Below are 17,219 nucleotides of genomic sequence, written 5' to 3'. Positions count from 1 at the left end.
GCAAAGTGTTCCTCTAATGTCCAATTTATAAGGAATCAAATTCAGTTAGTATGCTGCATCATTTTGGCTGTGTTGAAAGATACTTGTTTGCCTGTTCGGCAGACATTTGGTACTGAAGAACTGATATATGTTAGACAGTGTACTAGAGGAAATGGTGGAGGAGTTGATGGCTACCCATGTCTTCACTTTACCCCCTCGACAATGAGAAACTCATCATTACCAATTGTTTCTCCAATAGAAATTAATTTCCTCCCCCAATTGACATATACTGTGAAGAGGAGTTCTAGGTTCTCAAAACCCTTGGCTGACCACACGAGGGTTTATTCTCTAAACATTGAACTAAAGTGGAACTGAAATGCAAATTGCAATATTCAGACTTAAATAGCTAAACTTTGACTATAGCTAAGTTGTAGAATTTTTCCTAAAACCTAATTCTCCTGAAGAAGCACGCCACCTGTCAGGTTAGGAGCCTCAGCATCCGGTGACAAAATGGTTATCCCTATTACTGTCGAATTGTGATCGCATGATACCCACTACAACGGAATGTAGCGGTTGTATTTCTTGGAATAACCTTTTAATTGTTTACATCGTTCCCCATTTCATCTGTTCATTTCTTTTCTAAATTATATTCCTATGTTGTGTTTTAATGAATCATAACATTGTTTTGAATTCCTAAATGTATGTGAAATGAATTCTAGAGATCCAATCAATAACCCCCCCCCTCAAATGTTTTCACTTAGGGCCCCTTAACCATGGGTTTTAGGCTAGACATAGGCTGGGCAGGGTAGCCTTTGAGTATACATCAGTCAATGGCAGAGTACGAGTGATTGATGTTAACTGGATGACATTTAAGGCAGAGGAGTAGGTTAATTAGTTCCCCTTATACTTTTGCACAATTCCAATTAGAGATTTGGGAATTCACTATAACAAAGGCTAACCATGTGAAGTAAATGGAATTCTAATTATTATATACACAAACCTTTTTATTCCATTTACAGTAAACTAACAGCCAATATATCATTTTGAGGCAGATTTTCTCTCCTTGTCATTTTATTTTTGTTCTTGAGTTACTAATATGAGATCGGCGGTGTTTGTGGTCTTCCTGCAGAAAATACACTTTGGACCAGTTCTGCTCGCTGCTAATTGCCTGCAAGGGAACACACACAGGCGTTTGAAGAGTCATAAAATGCCTCCAGGAAGTGTCACATATAATTGGAATGATTATAGCTTAATGCAACAAAATATATATTAAAAAATAAATAAAAATTTAAAAAAGGAATAGATATGCACCTTTAAAGAAACACTAGAGCATTAGAAATACAATTCCCTTAACCCCGTGAAGGTTAAAAAAATAAGATTTACTTACCGTTACCGCCTCATTGAACTGCTCTTGGCGGTTGCCCTGCCTTGTCAAAACTTGCTATTCCTTGCCTATCCAATGCTTCCCAAAAGAGAAGCATTAGGAGGCTAGTGTGTGCGCCAATCAAGTTGTATCTACGAGGCCATCTGGTTAAATGGAGGTGGAAGGAAGATAGCCAATGGATATGTATTTAACCCTTCCATGTAAACGCTGCTGTTTCCACAAAACTGCTGTGTTTTACATGGAAGGGCTAAAATGACAGGACCACTCCACCGGACCACTTTACTGAGATGAAGTCGTCTGGGTGACTTTAGGGGGCTTTTTATTATGTTTTTCAAATGCATGAGTATTATTTTTATCCAATGAAATATGTGTCATTAAAATTAACTGCTAAAAAACAAAAACAAAAAAAGGATTGACAAAGAGAAAATGGCAAACTCAAACTCTCCCCGTGTCTAAAGCTCTTAAGAATCAGAACATTTTATAATCTAGAAATCGATGATGCAATAGTATCCGGAGGTTTGTCTTCTCCCCTAGCACTGCAGAGGATTTCAGAAAATAAACTGAAACAGGCAACAAATGACATGCTGAATAGCCAGACCTACACACCTATATAGAGAGACCTGATTATGGGAGCTGATAGAATGCTTGCTTTATTAAAGTAATCTTGTCACTATAGCCAGAGGGTGGTGCAAAGAGCAGGAGGCATCATAGCCCACATTATTTTCATATTCTTCTTTACTGCAGCTTCTGAAACACAAACATGGTTTGTGGAAGGGAGAGCAGTCCTACTGAGGTTTTCTGTGCTGTGCCCAGGCATTGAAGGTGATGAATCAGATACTGACATTTGCTGAATCACAAATAAGGTTCCTAATAAACTCCATTCAAGGGTTCTCCTGCAAAGGATGGAATTTCAAGCAGATTTGGAGGAAGATATTAATCTCCAAGACAACACTTCACAGATTGCTCACAACTTTTCTGCCTTTGGTGAGTTCTTACTATGGTGTGTGTCTGGCTTCATTGTTATAATGTGACAGTGTGATTAACCTCTTATTGTCCAGTTTGTAGAATTCTACCTTCAGCTGAGAGGTAAAAGAGACATTGATAAAATGTGATACAGATAGTAACATTACATAGTATTCATACTATATGCCAGGCATAGGCAACCATCAGCACTCCAGATGTTTTGGACTACACCTCCCATGATGCTTTGCCAGCATTATAGGTATAAGAGCATCATGGGGGATGTAGTCCACAACATCTGGAGTGCCAAAGGTTGCCTACCCCTGCTATATGCTATATATTGCATACATAACACACCATTGTATGCATAATTAAAACACATTTTGTTTCGATATGAAAGTACTATAATCTGGTATTTAATTATATAAAATGAATGTGTATTCATTGATCTTTATTATATGATATTAATGCACAACCTATATAATATTGATGCCTTGTGATGTGCTTATTTGCATAAGAATAGTTTAGAAATATCTGTTGGGTATTGAATATATGTGGGAATTAAATAATACATCAATGTAAAAAGCTATATTTCAATTAGATGTTATAAGCTATATTTCTAATTAGAGATTAGATGGTTAATATGGATTTTTAAATTACGTGTTGATCAAAATAAATACAAACAAATTATATTATTTACAAGATGAGTTATTCCTCAGTACACTTAAATTCTTCTAGGTTTTATTACCTAATTTTCTTTTCCTGTCCTTTGAGTACCATGAACACACATTATTTTACCATTACACCACTCAGAGGGAAACATTGTCTGTGTGCTAAGTGTTGTGTCCAAGATCTAATAAAAGAATGACAATAGAATTCAGTCCTAGCTCCTACAATATCTTCCCCTTCTGGGGAATTTAGTATATATAGGTCAGCCTGATGAATATATGAGCTTTCAGTAGAGACAGAGAGAACATTTATTTTAATGTCTTGCACAGCCTGCATTCACGAGTCAGAGATTATTTAGTATGCTAGTAAATATTATTATATAATACATGCATTTAACATATATTATATATAAATCCATGTTGAATTAAGAAGTAAACCGTTATATAGTTGGACAGCTGTGATTATAATCCCTGTGTTTCCTATATTCATTCATTGAGCCTGATGTGTAGTTTGTCAGCACTAGTTTGGTACATATGGGAGCTGCAATGAAAGCTGAATTGTAAGTCTCCTTGAGTTGCCATATGCTGTTCCATCCTACTTTACATTCATTGTAGTGCAGGGAGTTCATGTCTTAGAATGAAGTTTACTGTCTGGATATATATTCAGATTTTTTTTTTTGATTGCTTGTCACCAAAATCACTGTGCAAAATAGGGCGTTCACATGGTTTTATCACATGGCCTGAATAACTACCTATCAGCGCATTTACATTTACATCATAGTGTGGTCAGAGAATTTGACACAGTGAGTTATGTTGATACACCTGTGTGATCATTTAATATATCATAGCGATGTCCATAGAACATTATAGGTCTTGTAGGACTAGCTCTGTCATTGGCTGACGTTTTATGTAAGGCGGCCAATGAAAGAGTTAGCTAGGGACCCCTCCCACGAGGTTCCCTAGGAGTTCAGGAGTTAAAAACCAACTGTGAACAAACAAAGAATATAAAACAGACTGGATTGTGACAGGCAATGGCTAATAATGTGCTTTTTATACATTGAGAAAAACAAAAGATATGTGTTATTTAACTTTGGAGTTAAAGAAGAGCATACCAAAGATTTTACAAGAAGGGGTAGAGATGGAAACACGATTATTAGTTATTAACATTATTTTTAATGAACTGAATTACTTAATCAAACTAAACATGTGTATGGGAATGCAGAAAACCAGCAATCCATTATAGCATTAAAGGGACACTTTGCTGCTTAGACGTTAAGACTGAAAATCAATAGCATAAAAAAGTCAGGTTAAAATAATACACTGAGAAGCATAAATTAAGAGACTAGTCAAACGTACGCTTAATGTTAAAACACAAAAAAGATTCTCGCTAGCGAGTAAAACCAGGGCAACCATTGTTACTTCTACTAGCTGCCCACGAAAAACACGAAAAGTACAGTATGAGAAAATTCTAGCAATATATAACAAAAATTGCAGACAAAAATGATGCCTAACAAGACAAATGACAATGACAAAAGACTGGATTTACATGAACATCACTCAATCTTCTGGCACAAGGACATGTTTCAAGAGATAATGCACTTTGCGCCAGAAATCCAAAACCAAGATCTGCCTTCTTAAGTCAGGGTTAGCAGTTTTAAGGTATGGATGGAGACTGCTAAACAGAAATACCTATAGGAAGCTATAGCTTATATTTCTGACTCATAAGAAGAATCACTGGTCATCTATCCAGCATGATATATTATTGGGTCACGACACTGGAGTCATGCCTGATGGAATTAAAACATGTAGAGATTTTATCCCTAATTAGAATGCAGATATCCCCATCAAGACCATGTGGTTCCACCACACCACGCAATTACTGTAGCCATCATAGGACCATTTCATAGTCAATGCTAACATAATTTTATCTCTTCAATGCAATATTTTTTCCTGTTAGATTAGTGGACTAGTGATCAGTGTATGTCTTACTTTAGATGTAATTTTCTCTAGAACAGAGGCACGACAAAGTTACTCAAGAGTGGAATTTACTGGAGAGTTTCTTCTGTCAGTTACAAGATAAAAGCATCTGGACCAAGCCGTCAGCTTTTCATAGTAATGGCATAAGTACTTGAAGGTTCTAGTGGCTGCATTGATCCTCATGAAAAATAGGAGATCTTTTGTCTTTTGTTACCTTTTTAATGGCCTACCATGCATTAATTTAATATATGTCTATACTGCTCAAAGATATTGACGCTTCAAAGATTTTCATATCTCGAGGCATATGCAGAAGCTTCACTGTCTTGTGTGATGAGTCACTTTCTGTACGGTTGTGGCATTGCTATTTTGCAAACCTATAACATTTTCTGTAAATTTCCAGTCAAATGAGTTTTGACTATGCTCTGTATAATGATACTTGTATATTATAACTAGTTCTAAAAAAAAAAAAAGAAAAAGGTTGATTTATTGAAGATGATCTTTCCATTAGAAACATGGCTTTTGACTTCAGCTAAAGGTCCATTAGCCTCTACTTTGCCAAATCCATGTATCCAATGTTTGGGCTTTAGTCATGAATAAATTGCAGTCCAAGATAGTAGTAGTTGTGTTAAACACCTTTTTGACTCTCCGCATAGCACTTTCCTATATCCCTGTCTTTTTCACTGATCTTGTGACATCACTAAGTTATTTTCAGGTCTTTATAGATACTAACTATCAGGTGGTTTTTAACAGTTAAAGGGTCACTCCCAGACCCATAAACAACTTTAGCTTGCTGAAAAGCTTTATGTTTAAAGAGTGTGTCCTCTTTTTTCATTTTTCAAAAAGTGCATATTTCAGTAGATATGTACACTTTTATAAATCAACCTGGTTACACCTCCTTGGCTTTCAAGCAGACAACTGGCAATGTTACTTCCTGTTTTCTTTAGCTCAAAGCAGCTGACCTCAAGAGGCAGCAATTGCCCAGAGCACCTGCTTTTCAAAGACTTGTCATTGAGTTGCATTGGGAAGTCTGTGACAAGAGATCTGCAGGTTTTGCAAGCTGATTTTAGATATAACTCCAATGAAAAAAAAAAAACATAAATAAATGAATGCAAGTTTTCATTTGGGGTGTATCTACTAAACAGTGATTTTTATTTATTTTGTATATTGGCAGTGGAGTGTCCATTTAAACAGTTAAATTGCACAATTCCATTCAAGGGAGTATTGGTAGTTTTGGAAATACTTCCCATAATATTCTAAGTGATCAAAATCTAAAATCACATATGAAATGCATAACAAGAGAAATGGTGGGTAATTATGCTTAGAATGTGCAGAGAGAACATAGAACGTCTCTGTTACGTATTTACACAGTTACATAGGTTGAAAAGAGACTTGTGTCCATCAAGTTCAGACTTTCTCACATCTGTTTTTGCTGTTGATCCATAAGAAGGCAAAGAACAATTAGAAGTTAAAATTTTGCAACAAACTCGGAAACAATTCCTTCTTGACCCCAGAATGGCAGTCAGATTTCTCTTTGGATCAAAAAGCTGTTACCCCACAAATTAAAAATTATATACTTGAATAGTATGTTTTCGCAAGTATACATCCAGTTGTTGTCTAAACATCTATACAGACTCTGATAAAACCACTTCTTCAGGCAGAGAATTCCACATCCTGATTGTTCTTACAGTAAAAAAAACCTTTCCTTTGCCTTAGACAAAATCTTCTTTCTTCCAGTCTAAATGCATATCCTCGTGTCCTACGTAAAGTCCGGTTTCGATTTACAGACAATGGTTTGTATTGGCCCGGAATATATTTGTCTAATGCTATCATATCCCCTCTGAGGTACCATTGTTCTAAACAAAAGAGAGTTAAATGAGTTAACTTCTCTTCATAACTAAAATGTTCCATTCCTTTTATTAATTTTGTAGCTCGTCTCTGCACTTTTTCTAGTGCCATAATATCCTTCTTTAGAACAGGTGCCCAAAATTGTACAGCATATTCAAGGTGTGGTCTTACCAGTAAAAGAACACCCACAACTCTCTTACAAATATTGTAGTTCCAAGTGTTTTCTTATTTTCAGAAAGAATAGCTATGTTTTCCTCTTGTATTAACTCTGTTTTTAAAGGGATCCTATAGTGCCAGGAAAACAAAGCTGTTTTCCTGACACTATAGGGTTAATAGCCCCCCCCCCCCTTTGGGGCCCCCCTCCCACAGGGCTAAAGGGGTTAAACCCCTTCAGCTACTTACCTGAATCCAGCACCAATGTCCCTTGGCGCTGGATCAGGCTCCACCCATGCTCCTCAATGGCCGCACGTGCATTAGACCTCCCCATAGGAAAGCATTATTCCATGCTTTCCTATAGGTAAAATCGGACGCTGGAGGTCCGTGAGGACATCGAGTGCCAGATAACGGACCAAAAGTCTGTTAGCATTCCGGAAGCTGGTAGACAGCCACAGAGGGTAGACTAAGAGCTGCAATGTAAACATTGCAGTTTCAATGGAACTACAATGTTTTATATTGCAGCACTAAATGCAAAAGGGTCACAGCATCCAAGCTACTTTAATTAGCTGAAGTGGTCTGGGTGCCTGCAGTGTCCCTTTAATTAAGAATCTGAGCAGATTTATGAGAATGTGCTATCCCCAACATGCACTGTAAGGTGATGCAAGGGATTACTACGTATGGTTAATGGGATTAAACATTTAGAGGTATTAATAGTTATTTACTAAAGTGTAAAATTCCAGTAACTGAAAGTGATGTCAAAGTGTTTTTTTTTTTTTATTATTTTTATTATTGTAGGGCAAAATAGCTCAACTGGACAAAATCTGTAAGTTAGCTATGTTTTCAGTTCAGTTGTTTTGGCCTAAAAGTTGAAATTCTAGAGAAGTCACACTTATAATGTCTATGTGTTATCTTGGGGTAGTTATGGGTACATCCAACCTGAACGGCATCTGTCAGTAGGAGGTACTGAGTTCAGTAATCACATACTGTAAGATCTTGTGTAATGTTGACTGTCCACCATATTCCATCTCTAGGCATGGCATCATGCAACATCGTGTACAACTTCCGTCCCAACTAATTCTACATCACTCTGTCTCTTAATAGAAGAGTTTAAGTGTTCATTTGTCTTCAACGTTCATATTTAATAATAAATGAATAATTTTATTCTCAATCTGTCTCTGATCTGATCTTATCCATAACTGAACTTCCCCGCAACTCACCATTAGCCTTTGTACCTCTTTGTCTGCACTTCATTATCATGTCAGTCAGTCACCATGAGCACTGCACACGGTTCTGTGTTTGTGGCAGTTGTAGTATTCGGGTATTCAAAATAAACCTTGTTCACATCACATCCTTTCCGATAACATCTTCACTCAATCGTTTCAGAATTCATCATGTTGTTCAGCATTCCTCATACATAGTAAGTGATCCCTTCATAAATCTCATGCAGAGAGTGTTGGCACACATGTGTGTCTGAATAATATTATACGGTACTGTGTTTTATTTATTTTATTTTTCCTAGTAGAAAAAAAATAAGGATTTATTTATTAAGATTCAATACATTGATAGTGTCCACAGGTTGCGTCCTTTTCTTTGCATTTTTAGTTTACATCCAGAGTGCACACGGATTGCTTGACTGTATCAAAATGCTTGATCTGTGATTGTGTCAGCTCAGCAGGTCCTGTCCTGTGCTGCAATGTCATATCATCATTAGGGGACTAGTGGTGCCAAATTGTAAGTGCGTGACGTAAAATGTCTCCAAAGTCATACTCCGGACACCATCTTGATTTAGGTGTATTTGATAGATTCTAGCCACATATTCATTGTGGTGGACTGCCTGGCACCCCGACTGGGTGCCTCCACCAATCGATGCTTCCTAGTGCTTACTGAGTACCATTGGCACCGCACCAGGCACCATAAACACCCCATAGACACCGCAGCTTGGCTGGGGTCTCACTGTCCATTCTCTCCCTGAATCAAACTTCTGCATCCAGCTCCCAGTGAGAAGACCTGTCTTCCAAGAGAGTATAGCAGGTATAGCAGTGTAGCTCTTATAATAGCTAATGATTATAGCAATCCAAAAGAACAATCCCAAGAGCAGGGATAGTAGCTGGTATAGCTGTTCCCTACAAACATCAGATGAGACTCTCTATTTTGAGGGTAAGCAGGAACTCATTTATTGGCGGCCACAACTGGCTTTATTATTATTATTATTATTATTATTATTGCCATTTATATAGCGCCAACAAATTCCGTAGCGCTTTACAATATTTTGAGAGGGGGGGATGTAACAATAAATAAGACAATTACAAGAAAACTTACAGGAATAATAGGTTGAAGAGGACCCTGCTCAAATGAGCTTACAGTCTATAGGAGGTGGGGTATTAGAAACATTAGGATAGGAAATATCAAGTAGGAGTGAAGCAGAGCTGGAGGAGAGAGCAAAGCACTATCCCATAGGAGAGCAAGAGACAGGTATGTAAGGGAGAGATTACTCTGGGAGGCCATACGCTTTCCTGAAGAGATGGGTTTTAAGGCCCTTCTTAAATGATTGAAGACTAGGGGAGAGTTTGATGGCAGTAGGCAAGTTATTCCATAGGAGAGGAGCCGCCCGTGAGAGGTCCTGCAAGCGTGAGTTGGCCGTACGGGTGCGAGCAGCGGTCCCATGCAAGGGGTCCCATGCAAGGGGCACTCCCCCCTGGAACAGAAAATAGACTTCAGTAAAAACATACACACAATTGCATTGGCTCTCAGGTCCAGGACACTCCAATACAAAATAGGTCAATCCCTACCCTGTGCCTTGGAGATAATTGAGTCAGCACTGTATTAAACTCAATTATCTCCAGGCACAGAAAACATACATTTTTACAAACCCCCCACAAAAGTTACATCCCCTGATAGCCTTGATCTAGGTGACCAACATATTCAAAAATCACCCAGTTCAGTTCAGGTGTTAAAGAATTTCCTGGAAGTCATAATTTTACCAACCGCACGCATGCTCCCATGCCCAGAACAGTTTCAGGGAATCAGGACTTGCAGTCGGTCTAGTCCGAACAAACTACCGAACATAGTCAATGTTCTTACCCTGGAGCTTATTCACCTTGTTCGTGGGAATGTTTCCACCGAAAAGTGCCCTTCTAGGTTGTGTACAACTGAATGCAGGTGATCCTGGAAGTCCAGCAGGATTCGGGAGTTTCAGTGTCCGAAAACAGTTCCATGAACTCAACGACCAAACACCCCTGCCTGCGTTCGCGGGATCAAGATGTCCACCACCTCGTGGTCGTTCATGAGAACAGCGGCCACCCAGACAAACACTTAGAACACTGAGGTGGATCAATTAGGCTTAACCAGCCCCGGGTGGTCTCTGGTTTGTTTCTGCCACATTCATGCTGTGTTTTTCATTACATTCAAATCCCATTGTGTTGCAAAAAAAAGGAGACGGGTTTTGCAGCATTCTGAAGGATAACTCAGTATGTTTAGCCATGCTCCCTCTTTATAAAACTACCTCCCAACTGTCCTGCGTATGGGGACACAAGAGAACTGTCCGCAGGCAGCACAGTGTAAGTGTATCATTAGATATACTTGCACTGTTTGGTAGGCACACAGTCACAGACACACACATACATGCAAACATACATACAGACACACAAACACACACATACATACATACAGACGCGCGCACACACATACACAAAGAGACCCATACATACAGACACACACACACACACACGTAGACACACACATACATACAGACACAGACACATACATACATACAAACACACACATATACATGCAGGTAGACATACAAATACACACACATACAAACACACACACACATATATACAGACACACAAACATAAACACCTACAGACACATACATACCGACACACAAACATACACACACACACAGAGACACCTACACACATACAGACACACACATACACAGAGACAAATACACACAGATACAAATACACACATAAATACAGACACCAACACATACAGACACACACACACAGACATATACATATACGTACAGACACACACACACATACACACAGAGACAAATACATACAGACACACACACACATACAAACAGAGATACATATATACACACACGCAAACATACAGACACACATACATACACACAGACAGAGACATATACATATACATACACACACACATATACATACAAACAGAGACACATACATACACACGCTCACACACAGACACATGCAAAATGTCACCTTTCTGTTTCCTACCTTTTAGGTGCAGTAGGGTGACTTTCCCTGAGGTCCAGTGGCTCAGGCTGATGGGAGTCAGAGTTCCCACTATGACTCCTTCCTCTCTTCCTCCCGCGTGGGTTCTGTGATTGAAGGGAGGTAGTGACCTGCACTCTGATGTCATCAAAGCGGGCCTGGTCGCGCTGTTAAAGCGACGCAAACGTGGTAGTTCCGACACTAGGCGAAAGCCTAATGCATGGCGCTTGCCACATATGTGAATTAGGTTCTCTCATTGAGGAGGAGCCCAATCCAGTACCGAGGGACATTGGCGCTGGAATCGGGTAAGTGTTTAAAGGTTTTTTTACCCTTTACATGAACATGAGGAGAGACTGAGAGGAGGAAGCTGGCCATGGGACCAGGGCTGTATTTACCACAAGGCAAACAAGGCATTTGCCTAAGGCGGCACTTTCGGGGGGCGGGAGGGCGGCAAAAAAAGCCAGCCCAAACACCCAGGCAAATGCCTTGTTTGCCTTGTGCCCTAGTGGGCCCAAGAGCTGTCTGGCTACCTTAGCCCCCCCCCCCATGGTTTTAAACTACAAATATTATTTCCGGGTGGTGAGGTTGCACTTTCCTCCGCTCTTCTTTCTCCCTTGCGCTCCCTTCTGTGATGCCGGAAGCAGGTATATGACGTCACTCTGGCCTCGGCATCACTAAGCGGTGCAGAGGGAGCTAAGAAATAAGAACTCCGTAACCTCACCGCCTCCATTGAGCGACAGCAGAGCCAGCCTAGTCAGCAGTCCCATTAGAGTCAGCAGCCCCAGCAGATCCAGCCCAGTCAGCAGCCCCAGCAGACCCAGCCTAGTCAGCAGGAGCCATCAAGGAGCCTGCCGAGCCAGCCCAGCAGCTGTCAGGGACAGCATCCACTCCAACTCTCCCTAAGGTAGGGAGGCTGGATGGATTTAAATGAAAAAAATTATATTAATAATTTGTGAGTGTAATGAATATATGAGAAAATGTGTGTGTGTGTGTGTGTGTCAGTCAGTAAGTGTGTGTGTGTGTGTGCCAGTCAGTGAGTGTGTGTCTGTCATTGTGAGTCTGAGTGAGTGCATGAAGATGTCAGTGTGTGACTGTGAGTGAGTGAATGTTTGTGTGTCTGTCAGAGTGTGTCAAATCAGTTAGGATGTGTCTGCCAGTGAGTGGGTGTGTCAGTGTGTGTCTCAGTGAAAGTGTGTGCGCCAATGACTGTATAAGTGTGCCAATGACTGTGTATCTGTTAGTGAGTGTATGTCAGTGCATGTATCAATGAGGGCGTGTGTCTGTCAGTCAAAAAAATGGCCCTGAAATAAAATTGGTGAGGCAAATTTAGATTAGGTGGGTGCCCGAATTTAGTCATGCCTAAGGCAGCACAATTCCAAAATACAACACTGCATGGGACACTATAGTGTTAGGATTACAGCTTTTTATTTCTTATATTATAGTGTCCCTTTAATGAAATTTCTTTGCATTAGCTCACTTCTGTTGATGTTTTCATCCAGACTATTTTCGATTCTAGCAATATTCCCGAGATGAATGTACTTACAGGACTCACTGTATTTTAGGAGCTTAAAGAGCTTATATTTTTGGTGCAGAATGTGTATTTTCAAGTGTGACTAGAGAACCCGTGGAGCTAAACGCTGAAGTATCCATTAATTCGTTTGAATACGATCGACTTGTCAACCTATAAAAAACTGATTTTTCCAAGGAGAATTCTGACTTTCAAGTCAATAAGTGTCAGACGTCAAGAAGGATGTTTTTCTCATTTTAAACCAAAATTTGAAATCCCTTCAAACTGCGTTTTTCACCTTCTTTTTAGTCAACAGCAGATATTTGAGATGTGTGAACGTCTAAGCTTGATGGACTTTCTCTAGTCTTTTTTTAGCCTATCTTTCAATGCAACTATGAAAGAGAGCATAAAATCCACGTTGTTATTGTTGTAGAAGATTTGATAGCATATGTATAGATCTTTCAATAAATGCAAAAACTATATCCCCCCCACCTATCAATCAATCTCTTGCATACTGGGTTATGCAAACAGCATAGCATCTTTGGTCGGTTCTCCTGCTCTTTGTCACAGCAACTACAGTGCATGCTTTGTAGCTGCTCTGCCTATTCCTGAAGTGCATTTGTATTTCATTGGCTAAAGGAATATTAGAATGAAGTGTCCGATCTTACTTAATTCTGAAGCTGATGTGCTGGCATTGAAACAATTATGGCGTAGAGGGGCATGATCTCCTCCCTAGGCAGGTTATCAATCCCCCCCCCCCCAATTCTTCACATGGATGGTTAACGGGGTCAATAAAATGTATGGTTCCTGGGCCTCTATCTAACCTGTGGACCCTAGGCAGCTGCATTATGCTTAATCCAGCACTGTACTTAAGGAAGTGTCCCTAAGCAGAGTGCATATCTTATAAGGGCTCTGGGTGTAGACATGAGTCAAATAGATGTGTGTTACATTAGTGTAACACTTACTGCCCACATAATGGTAGCTCCACAATTTGATATCGGATAAGTATTTACATAGAATAACTGAAAATGCAATGAGACATATCATTTATCTCTACGACAGATTATGATTTCATCGCTCAGAGCGATGTAGCTGAAGTAAACTTGTCATGAGAGGTTTACATTAAAGGAACTCTCCACTGCCCAGTGGTGTATCCTGGTTTTGTGCTGCCCTAGGCAGGACAAAACTCAGGCGCCCCCTCTCCCCCCGCGCCACCCCCACCCAACCTTTCCCCCCGCCCAGCATTCTAAATACACACACACACATTCACTGACAGATACGCATACACTAGCTAACACAAATACACACTCGCTAACAGAAACACACACACACTAACAGACACACTCACACTCAGTAACAGACAAACACACTCACTAACAGACACACACTAACAGACACACACTCACTCACTAGCAGACACAAACTAGCAGACACACACACTCACTAACATACACACACACAGGCAAACACACACTAACAGACAGACACACACAGTCAGACACACACACACACTAACAGACACACACACTCACTAACAGACACAGACACACACACTAACAGACACAGACACACACACTAACAGACACAGACACACACTAACAGACACAGACAGAAACACTAACAGACACAGACAGAAACACTAACAGACACACACACACACTCGCCCACCCACATTAACACATTTTTTTACATTTATTTTTAAGACATTTTTTTATTTAACACCCCCCACCCCCCCAGCCTCCTTACCTTTGGGAATGCTGGGGAGGGGGGGTGTCTCTTCCTCCCTGGTGGTCCAGTGGCTGCTGGGCGATCGGGCGGCACTGCCTGGCGGGCAGCCGGCCGGTGAGGGAGCACTTCCCCTGAGCTGTCTGCTCAGCTCCCTCGCCAGCCGCAGAGTGAGACTGGGAGCCGGAATATGACGTCATATTCCGGCTCCGCCTCCCAGCCTCACTCTGCGGCTGGCGAGGGAGCTGAGCAGACAGCTCAGGGGAAGTGCTCCCTCGCCGGCCGGCCGCCCGCCCGCCAGGCAGGCAGTGCCGCCCGATCGCCCAGCAGCCCGCCGGCATGTCTGTTATGCCGCCCCCTGGAAAATGCCGCCCAAGGCAAATGCCTTGTTTGCCTCGCGACTAATACGCCCCTGCCACTGCCCAAATAAAATTTAAAAAAACTATAAAACACTGTTTAATAGACATACCCCAATTTAAAAAAGCATGCATTTAATTATGCATTATTTTCATTGGGAGTACGTCTAAAATCAGCTTGCAAAGGCTGTAGCATCTCTGTCTAAAGTCATTGAAAGACTGCCCAGGCTTTCTGTGGCTGTCCAATCATAGACTTCCCAATGCAGCTCATTGAGAGGTTTTTGCAAGGCAGGTGCTTCTTCTTGAGTTTAGCTCCACTGAGCTAAACAAACCAGGAAGTAACAGGACCGGTTATCTGATTGACAGCCAGGGGGGTGTAACAAGGTTAATTTATAAAAAATAACATTTCTATTCAAATCTGTACTTTTTGTAAAATTAAAAAAAGAGGACACACTCTTCACACTTAAAGCCCTTCAGCAAGCTAAAGTGAATTAGTGGTCTGGAGTGTCCCTTTAAAACCTTTATGAGATGGATAACAAATTGTTATTTCTCCTGCTATTGTTCAACTATGAATACCACAGTATTAAATTGCTTAATGTGGAGATAGGTACAGCTCAAATCAATGTGGAGAGCTTCAGCAACCTTGCTGGAAATCAGCATGAAAACGGTCTCTTTCGTGTAAAGTTTTGTTGCTGTCTGTTTCTATGTGAATTGTGACTTACATATTGTCTCTTTGTCATTACAGATCCTAGCAGCAATGTCACCTATGCTAATGTTATAATGCCAACTGTATTTGGAATCATCTGCTTGTTTGGTATCATTGGCAACAGTGTTGTCATTTACACTGTGTTCAAGAAGTCGAAGTTCCGGTGCACCAGCAGTGTTCCCGATATATTTATCATTAACCTCTCTGTGGTCGACCTGCTCTTCCTGCTTGGAATGCCCTTCTTAATCCACCAACTGCTCGGAAATGGAGTTTGGCACTTCGGAGAGACCATGTGCACCCTTATCACAGCTCTGGACACCAACAGTCAGTTTACCAGCACATATATACTTACAGCCATGTCTATAGATCGATACCTTGCCACTGTTTACCCCTTTACATCGGCCAAGTACAGAAAGCCACCTATTGCTATCATGGTAATATGTATCCTTTGGGTGCTGTCCCTGCTCAGCATTACCCCAGTATGGATGTATGCTAGACTAATTTCTCTGCCTGGAGGAGTCCTGGGATGTGGAATCACCCTCCCCAACCCAGAAAGTGATATATATTGGTACACATTGTATCAATTCTTTCTGGCATTTGCTATTCCGTTTGCAGTAATCTCCCTGGCATACAGAAGAATCTTGCTAAAAATGGCAACTTCCGAGGCTCTAACGGCGCAAAGGAGTTCCCGAATCAGGACAAAGAAGGTTACAAGGACAGCGATAGCCATCTGTTTGGTTTTCTTTATTTGTTGGGCCCCATTCTACGTACTGCAAATAATCCAGTTGGTGATGAACCAACCTACATTAGCATTTCACTACGCTTATTGCGTGGCAATCAGTATGGGCTATGCAAACAGCTGTATAAACCCCTTTATCTACATCATCTTGTGTGAGACCTTCAGGCGAAGGTTCATCGTCTCAGTACGACCAGTAGAGGACCATCCGCAGAGAGGGAGGATGAAATTCCGCACAGATCCTCCGTCTGGCAGCGGGCAACCTTTACTTCAACTTGCGCCTGTTTCTACAGGCAGCTAACCAAATCATGCAGTGCGTGTAAGGACCTGAAAATTGACTTGGTTATTTAATATTTAAGAAATAGGCTTTTTTTTTTCTTTTTTTCTTATAAAAGCGAATGTGGAATTCTAGTTTCTCCATGTAATTCTACTTCATCTCTTATGGATTAATGTCACCTACAGCAAAGAAAATGTATCCCATTCGGAATTCTATTCCGTTGCCAAATTTTAACTGTGATCTCCTCTGACCCTTAACATGAAGAATGTCTATAAAAAGAAGTCTATTCTGCTTAATTTATAGGGAAGTAATTGACACTCATGATGGGATTGTGTAGATGCACTTTACGAACCTGTATATACTGTCATTCTCTGCATGCCGAATGTCTGAATCACCTTCAACCAATTCAGTTTTGCCACCTTTCTTTCATTCTGTGATTCTTCATCTGTGCAGATGCTATGGCTCCATCAGAAGCAAGACAAATGACTATTGATTTTACTGCAGCTGGTCAAGATTTTATTTTTATTTATTTTTTTAAAGTGATTATTTTGTGTTCTGTCCCTGCTGCTTGAAAAGTTTATCGCCTTTTAGAGGACAGAAAGGAGAATCATTTGTAATCTACCAGCAACAGGCACTTAAAAAGAAACGAACCCCCCCCCCCCCCCCCCCCCAAAAAAAAACCCTAGAGAA

The 17,219-nt window shown here is 40.6% G+C and overlaps 1 protein-coding gene across 1 annotated transcript; it reads left to right on the top strand.

Moving 5' to 3' along the window:
* Nucleotides 1–2,151: 2,151 nt before the first annotated feature.
* Nucleotides 2,152–16,629, top strand: MCHR1 (melanin concentrating hormone receptor 1). The gene is made up of 2 exons (XM_063428886.1): nucleotides 2,152–2,347; nucleotides 15,556–16,629. The coding sequence occupies exons 1-2, from the start codon at nucleotides 2,266–2,268 to the stop codon at nucleotides 16,551–16,553; spliced, it is 1,080 nt and encodes a 359-aa protein (XP_063284956.1). The 5' UTR covers nucleotides 2,152–2,265; the 3' UTR covers nucleotides 16,554–16,629.
* The last annotated feature ends 590 nt before the right edge of the window (nucleotides 16,630–17,219 follow it).

The sequence above is a fragment of the Pelobates fuscus genome, chromosome 8, assembly GCF_036172605.1.
Source record: "Pelobates fuscus isolate aPelFus1 chromosome 8, aPelFus1.pri, whole genome shotgun sequence".
NCBI lineage: Eukaryota > Metazoa > Chordata > Amphibia > Anura > Pelobatidae > Pelobates > Pelobates fuscus.
Note: the sequence above shows the minus strand (reverse complement) of the source record. Positions and strands in the feature narration are given on the sequence as shown.

Excerpts from the sequence above, each read along its gene's own strand:
- MCHR1 (XM_063428886.1), top strand. The coding sequence starts at position 2,266 with ATGGAATTTCAAGCAGATTTGGAGGAAGATATTAATCTCCAAGACAAC. Across the intron at positions 2,348-15,555 it reads TCACAACTTTTCTGCCTTTG|ATCCTAGCAGCAATGTCACC; the intron begins GTGAGTTCTTAC and ends TTGTCATTACAG.